An 8,622-nucleotide genomic window follows, 5' to 3' on the forward strand; every position below is an offset into this window, starting at 1 on the left:
TCCTCCACCTCATCAGACAGCTCAGACTGCTGCACATCTGGGTTGTCCAGGGTCTAGAACCGGGCGATACAGACAATCACATATACTATTGGTCAGTCATGTGAGATTACAGGGTTTGTAATACACACACACATTGTGTGTGTGTATATATATATATATATATATATATATACTGTACTTATGTACTATATATTATGGCATTATGGCAAATGCAGGTTTCCTAAAAAAAAAAGGGTGGTTTCCCCCTGGGTATAATATCCAGAATTTCAAATATCAATGTAATTAATGACATATTTCCCAGGGGTGCAGGTCTTTTTTCCGACATACAAAAAAACGACGGGACAATGGTCCGACAGTGTCCGAAATACCGTCTTTTTACTCCAACAGTCCGACATGATATTAGCAAGACAGAAGTTCCCGCAATAGTCCGAAAACCGTAGTTTAGACGAGGCAATGTTTAGACGAGGCAATAGTCCGACAATTAGTAATCCCAATTAATAAATACATTTCTTTTTACTATCGGGGATATTATATATATATGAACACACCCACACACATAATGGAAAGATGATTGATGCACAGACCCCAGCGCAGTAGCCTACCGTATTGAAGTAATTAAGTAACAAACTATATAACGTGCGCCAAACTATATAATAGGCTACCTCTAGATCTTTTTATTGATTGATCTCCACGTTAAAGGACCACTTCACCACTTTTCAACTTCTCTTCCTATAATTGGTCCTAACTAATGTTCATGATAAAATACCACCATTTTTTCCTACTCAGTCTGTGTCTCATAGGAAGGCTGTGGGCAGTTCAGAAACCCGTCCACCAGTGACATCATCAATGGTGAATCCAAGCTAATATAAACTGCAGGCTTTCTTTTCCTGAAAAGTTGCAATGCAAAAGTTGAAGCCATTGTTCTCACGATAATAAAAATCGAAATATATTTTAAAACAAATCTGCCTAATGATGATGTCACTGGTGGACGGGTGGAGGGCCATTATAGTTCCACACTCAATGATGGACAGGGGACCATCACTGAGAGACCATACATACTCAGTGAAGGGATGTCCGGCTTGTCCTGCCAGGGATGATTGTCAACATAAACAGAGGAAATGCCAACAGAAACCGTAGAACAAAACCAAAATACAGCCAGAGGGATGTCTTTCTGCAAAGAAACACCCCATAACAATAATACTTAATAGAGGGAAATTATGGCTAAAATATTTATATATCTCTCGTGGTTAGAAACCATGAGTTTGTATTTATAGGTCATCTGGTTCAGAATTTAGAGCCAAACCTATTTTCTGGGTGCTAGTATTGTGGTGGCCATATTGGATATCATGCAAACTTCCAATACAAACCATTATGGTATTCATATCATTGATCAACCTGTGAAGTTTCGTGGAAATATCCCTCAGTTAAAAATGTTGCCCTATTCACCCCCCATTATAACTAATAGGGGCTAATATTGGGGGCGGCCATATTGGACTTTCGCAACAAAATTGACCGAGTTGTCCATATAGGTTGTGATCCTATGGGGTCATAGATATTATTTCTGGTGGACAACTTTGTATGTTATGACAAATGCAGGTCAACCCCCTTTGCCCCCTGGGTACTAGGTTGTGATGAGCCTAGCTCTGTGTGAACCCATATTGATAATTTCTACAGTCCGTGTTCCTGGGGGGGAATGGGGTGTAGCCTCTCTCTCTCTCTCCCTCTCTGTCTCCCCCCCTCTCTCTCTCTCCTTCCCCCCCCCCCCCCCCCCCCTCTCTCTCTCTCTCTCTCTCTTCCTCCCCCCTCTCACACACACACACACACACACACACACACACGCACACGCCTCTCCCTCTCTCTCTCCCCCTCACTCTCTCTCTCTCTCCCTCTCTATCTCCCCCCTCTCTCTCTCTCCCTCTCTGTCTCCCCCCTCTCTCTCTCTCTCTCCCCCCCCCCCCTCTCTCTCCCCCCCCCCCCCCTCTCTCTCTCTCTCTTCCTCCCCCTCTCTCACTCACACACACACACACACACACACACACACACACACACACACACACACACACACACGCGTGCGTGTGTGTGTGCGCCGCGCCCACGCATGCACGCACACACACTCACTTGAGTTGCCGTTGCACGCTGCGCGCTCGGTCTCCCATGTCGGACTATTGCCTCGTCTAAACATTGCCTCGTCTAAACTACGGTTTTCGGACTATTGCGGGAACTTCTGTCTGGCTAATATCATGTCGGACCGTTGGAGTAAAAATACGGTATTTCGGACAATGGTCCAACACTGTCGGACCATTGCCCCGTCGGCTATTTGGGTGTCGGAAAAAAGGCCGCCCGTCGGCTATTTGGGTGTCGGAAAAAAGGCCGCCTCCCATTTCCCAGACCTCACCTGGTGTTCTGGGATGTCAAATAAGGAGTCCTGGGTTGGTGGGGGAGGTGGCAGGCTGTCCTCATCACCCTGAGCTCCTGGAGACATGGGAACCAGGGTGACATACTCTGGAAGAGCTGTGCTGCTGCTGGTTCCCTGACCAGCCCCGAGGCATGGTCGGGTGGTGCTGGTGTGTGTCGTAGCAGGTGGGGGCCTCTTGCTGGAGGGGCCTTTACGTGGTGCTGGAGGTAGTAGAATCAGAAACAGGTCACATGTTTACAGGTGTTAAAACAGTGGGTGAAATATATTATGTATTATGTATTGTTCCATCGTTATTTGAATGTTTCCAGAAAAGAGAAAGAATGGAGAGAAAGGGGAGGGGGGGAGAATAATAAATTAAAAAACAACACTTGTGTGAAGTGAGGGACACATGGTAATGTTGAACTGCTGTACAAGTCCATAGACTTGGCTGCCATATGACATAATTTCAAAAGCCAGATGAAGCTCCCCTCAAAACACGTATCTACATGAGATTTAGAAATGAGGTGAATGAGCATAGTAGCTGGTATCTGTTACCAGACATTAGTGCAAGGACAGTTTCAGTGAATATACATTAAGATTAAGGTGCAGGTACCCTGGGGGGCAGCAGCGCTCGTACCCATGTTGCCTGATGTGTCCCTTTTTGCCATGTGTGGCTTCATGAAGGACATGACGGCCGCAAATGGCCATACCTTCCCTGCCTGGCCAGAACCACTTTTGGACGCCTCCTCTGACAGTGCCAGATGTCTCCTGTAGCCATCGATCAGTGTCTTCCACCTCCTCTTGCACTCTGCCACTGGGGGAAAAATTACATGTCATGTGATGTGACCTGAGTAAAGCCAACAGCTACATCATATCAAAATATGCCAGCATGCATTGTAATCGTTTTTATTTATTATTCATGTACAGACAGTCTAGACATTAAAGTGTGCTTGTCATTTTCCAAGTGAACTAGACTGTATATGGGCACCAACCAATTCATGTGCATGCATGTACATTTCTATGGGAAGCCGTTTAGGCCATAAATGCATAGTCAACTCGCACATACATGTATACTTCTCTTGCACATACATATATATTGGTACTTCACTTGCACATACATATATATTTAATTTACACATACATACATACTTCATTCGCACATATATAAATACTTCACTTGCACATACATACATACTTCATTCGCACATACATACATAATTAAAAAAAAATGATTAATTAATTAATGAATTTGATTAACTAATGAATGAATTTGATTAATAAATTAAGATACATTTGTATCGTTTGTATCAGGCACTGGGGGGACACTGGGGAGCCACTGGGCAGGCAGTGGGGAGGCACTGGGGAGGCACTGGGCAGGCAGTGGGGAGGCACTGGGGAGACACTGGGGGACACTGGGGAGGCACTGGGCAGGCAGTGGGGAGGCACTGGGCAGGCAGTGGGGAGGCAGTGGGGAGGTGGGGAGGCACTGGGGAGGCACTGGGCAGGCACTGGGGAGGCACTGGGGAGGCACTGGGCAGGCAGTGGGGAGGCAGTGGGGAGGCACTGGGGGACACTGGGGAGGCACTGGGCAGGCAGTGGGGAGGCACTGGGCAGGCAGTGGGGAGGCACTGGGCAGGCAGTGGGGAGGCACTGGGGAGACACTGGGGGACACTGGGGAGGCACTGGGCAGGCAGTGGGGAGGCACTGGGCAGGCAGTGGGGAGGCACTGGGGAGGCACTGGGCAGGCAGTGGGGAGGCACTGGGCAGGCAGTGGGGAGGCACTGGGGGACACTGGGGAGGCACTGGGCAGGCAGTGGGGAGGCACTGGGCAGGCAGTGGGGAGGCAGTGGGGAGGCACTGGGGAGGTGGGGAGGCACTGGGGAGACACTGGGGAGGCACTGGGCAGGCAGTGGGGAGGCACTGGGCAGGCAGTGGGGAGGCACTGGGGAGGCACTGGGGAGGCACTGGGGAGAAACTGCAGCCACTGGGGAGACATTGGGGAGGCACTGGGGAGGTGGGGAGGCACTGGGGAGACACTGGGGAGGCACTGGGCAGGCAGTGGGGAGGCACTGGGCAGGCAGTGGGGAGGCACTGGGGAGGCACTGGGCAGGCAGTGGGGAGGCACTGGGGAGACACTGGGGGACACTGGGGAGGCACTGGGCAGGCAGTGGGGAGGCAGTGGGGAGGCACTGGGGAGGTGGGGAGGCACTGGGGAGACACTGGGGAGGCACTGGGGAGAAACTGCAGCCACTGGGGAGACATTGGGGAGGCACTGGGGAGGCAGTGGGGAGGTGGGGAGGCACTGGGGAGACACTGGGGAGAAACTGCAGCCACTGGGGAGACATTGGGGAGGCACTGGGGAGGCACTGGGCAGGCAGTGGGGAGGCACTGGGGAGACACTGGGGGACACTGGGGAGGCACTGGGCAGGCAGTGGGGAGGCACTGGGCAGTCAGTGGGGAGGCACTGGGGAGGCACTGGGGAGAAACTGCAGCCACTGGGGAGACATTGGGGAGGCACTGGGGAGGCACTCAGGGGACACTGGGGAGGTACTGGGGAGCCACTGGGCAGACACAGGGGCCTGTTCCTGTTGCATTTCCATAAGCTTTTCATTTGAAATCGAGCTTCCTGTTCAGGCATTGTGCCTTCCTGTTACATTCATACTCAGACATGTACACACATCACATAGTCCTGCGCAGCCGCACATAAAGAAATACTCACACACGTATGTATGCATGTATGTATGTATGTGCGAATGAAGTATGTATGTATGTATGTATGTATGTATGTATGTATGTATGTGCGAATGAAGTATTTATATATGTGCGGATGAAGTATGTATAAGTGAAGTATGTATATATGTGCGAATGAAGTATGTATGTATGTGTAAATGAAATATATATGTATGTGCAAGTGAAGTACCTAAATGTATGTATGTGCAAGTGAAGTATGTATGTGTATGTGAAATATGCATGTATGTGCAAGTGAAGTACCAATATGCAAGAGAAGTATACATGTATGTGCGAGTTGACTATGCATTTATGGCCTAAACGGCTTCCCATACATTTCTGCTTTCAGGTTTCTATATTGTATGATAAATGCTAATTTGTTATTTCTATATTAGCAATGAGCATCCAACTATAACTAACACAAAGGACTGGTGACTGTGTTATTACACAGAAAATATGCATTGCCTAGTACATAATATGCATGTTGCTTAGTGCCAGATGGCTGCAGATGGAAAATAAACTATCCATTCATCTTAACAGAAAATGATTTATTATTAGTTCAGTCAGATACAATTGTACTGTAGTACTAGTCTTCCACAAGCAGTACATGGCATCACAAGCACTTTGATGCAGATCAGTATTTTTTTTAGATCAAACTTCCAAAATATTACAACCTGTCTGTTTTCATAAATCAAGTAGCATGTTTACATTGGTACCAACGTCCGAGGTAGAAAACCGCTAACTATAGCATTGTTGCTAATATTTGAACTGACCTGACTCGCCAACCGCAGCAGCGATGTCCTCCCATGCCTTCTCCTTCTTGTTTTTGTCTCGAAAGTCGACGAGACTCTTGTCATAGATCAATTGATAGTGGCTGACAGCCACTATCAATTGATCCTCCCACCTTCTCTTGTTTTTTTTTTTTTTTCCTTGGCCCTCCATTTTTATTGTTCCCCCAAACTTTTTTTTGCTGGAATAGGTCTGCAAACTGTTCCACAAACAGGGGTGTGTTCAGGTGCTATAGGTCCAATAACGAGACCCCCTGCAGCCAGCAACACACCCCGTCATCACAATTCAGGGTGGGGTTGAGCCTTGGGGGGGAGGTGGGGGTGATCACACTGCAAATTATCATTTATAGTCCTCAGTTTAGGTCGGATCAGCCGATCAGGGATGTTCACATATCATACAACTGATATAAAGGCTATTCATTATTTTTCAAAGGTATGATTGACGGTGCCCAAATTAATTTCAACATGTAGGTTACAGCTAGCTACCACTGACTGATGGATTGTGATCTCTCTCGCACGCACGCACGCACACACACACACACACACACACACACACACACACACACACCCACACACACATACACACGCGGTGCACACGACCGAAAGAGCGCGCTGCTCATCCCCTCCCCGAGTCCCCTATTCCCGGGGAGAGTTTGGGGATAAAGACAGGGGTCCGTCCGACATGAAAAACGGTTTTAACTATATTGTTTAGTTCTTTGTCTATAGACTATCTATATCTGCTAATGTATAAACCGTGTGTGTGTGTGTGTTTAGTCCACGGTCAGCGTCAGCGACGGGGTTCAGTTGTTCACCTCTCCGGTCGGTGGGAACCGGGGGGGGGGGGGGTGACTGCAGGGGCACTTCTCCCCAGCCACCGTGCCAGTCCACTGGGAGAGAACTGGCTCGCAAGTGACGGAACACAACCTGTTTTCACCGCTTCGACAACTTGTTGCTCATATAAACTTTTATTTCTTTCCATAAATATGCTATGGTCTTGCCAAATATTCATTCATATTACATATACAGCCCTTATTTAAAAAGTTAATATTTTAATTCGATCTCGGTGCGGTCAGCTCGCTCGGAGGTTTTTCTGCCCTTGTCAAATGAGCTAAACTCCGCCTCCTCAAACCACGCTGTGCTCTGATTGGCTGGAAGCAGCTTCTTGAAGCTAAAGCCAGAATCTAGCTTTGAAAAGCTGCGTCAAAGATGAGCTTTCACGAGAAATAAAGCACGCAAAAAAAAAAAAAGCTGTTCACCCTAAGCTTCAAAACGAAAAAGCTGGTCTGCATAGAGATAACATGGGACCACGAAGCGAGAAGCTGCTTCTAGCTTCCTTGGTGTGAACGCGGCATTAGGCCTGAATCACACCTTTCGATCTAGCATACAATATTGACGCATGCTAGATGTATGAAAGGGTTTGTTTACATCTTGCCCCAATGCATTTCCAATGGAAGTCACATGGTTTGACACAGCATTTGTGTTGTACGGCTTTCGGCTGTGTTTCGACTGCCCCCCACACCCTCATACAACACAAATGTTGTGTCAAACCATGTGACTCCCATTGGAAATGCATTGTGAGCTTGCATCAGTCAATAAGTCTCATGCATCAGCCATACATCAATCTGTTGTAAAGGTGTGAGTCAGGCCTAACACCGGGGCTCCATCTTACTGGTTATACCCTGGGAAATACCCAGGTTGGTTGGTTGGTTGGTTGGTTGATTGATTGATTGATTGATTGATTGATTGATTGATTGATTGATTGATTGAAAATGTTATTAACAGTTTGTAGAATGGGTACTTTTCAAAGAAAGTACAGGTCAAAACAAAAACTGCTATGAGGGTAAAAACAGAAAAAGCACTCTGAAGACTTGTTTACATCAGGGTCTTCCATTTTCAATTCATCAAGACATTTAAAGACATATGCACCACTATGCAAAACAGAAATAAAAATGAGCAAATACAAAACTTCAATGTAAAAATGTTCCATACTGCTGGACGGCGTTCATAATACAGTTCAGGTATGAAGCCGTGGGTCGTATATAAAATTTGTCCCCGGGCCGCACTTTGGACACCATGCAATCTAGAGTCTGTGAGGTGAGAACAGGAACAAGTTAGCATGGTGTCACATCTTACCTACGACTTAGTTAAACATTGACCTGCACAGTGACAGTATAATGCTGTGTGTGTGTGTGTGTGTGTGTGTGTGTGTGTGTGTGTGTGTGTGTGTGTGTGTGTGTGTGTGTGTGTGTGTGTGTGTGTGTGTGTGTGTGTGTGCGTGCGTGCGTGCGTGCGTGCGTGCGTGCGTGCGTGCGTGCGTGCGTGCGCGCTCTGGTTGCAGGTCAATGTACCACATGGTGTCATCATTCATAGGTTCTTGTTGCAACGACACCACCTCCAGTATGACAGAAGTGTAAGTGTGTTGATTCACGGTCAACTGAAGCGTCTGGACTCCATTTTGTTTCCGCCACGTCGGATCAAAGCATAAAGATTATTGCAGGGTAAGTGATTTTAAACCATTCACTATAGCAATAATGTCTCTAGTCTGGTGTTAAAGGGATATGCTAGTTCATCCCATAAAAATAACTTATGGAGACACAAATAAAAGGAGACTCTTTGTGTCTCCTACCGGAACCGCTGCATCTCATCAAATGATTGGTTCAGGAATGTGACGAAAACAAACAAACAATAAAATAACCATGGATTCAAGTCTCC

The 8,622-nt window shown here is 47.3% G+C and overlaps 1 protein-coding gene across 1 annotated transcript in view; it reads right to left on the reverse strand.

Annotated features, from left to right (window-relative positions):
• LOC306940175 (uncharacterized protein) overlaps positions 1 to 3,105 on the reverse strand; it is a 3,864-nt gene extending 759 nt beyond the window's left edge. The window contains exons 1-3 of the mRNA XM_079525189.1: positions 3,033 to 3,105; positions 2,396 to 2,616; positions 1 to 53 (exon numbers count right to left, since the gene is read on the reverse strand). The exon at positions 1 to 53 is cut by the window's left edge and continues 759 nt beyond it. Coding sequence (XP_079381315.1) covers positions 1 to 53; positions 2,396 to 2,616; positions 3,033 to 3,084 — 326 coding nt within the window. The 5' untranslated portion in view covers positions 3,085 to 3,105. The remainder of the gene's footprint in view (positions 54 to 2,395; positions 2,617 to 3,032) is intronic.
• Between the last annotated feature and the right edge of the window lie 5,517 nt (positions 3,106 to 8,622).

Source organism: Electrona antarctica (assembly GCF_951216825.1).
Source record: "Electrona antarctica genome assembly, chromosome: 16".
In the NCBI taxonomy this organism is placed as follows: Eukaryota; Metazoa; Chordata; class Actinopteri; order Myctophiformes; family Myctophidae; genus Electrona; species Electrona antarctica.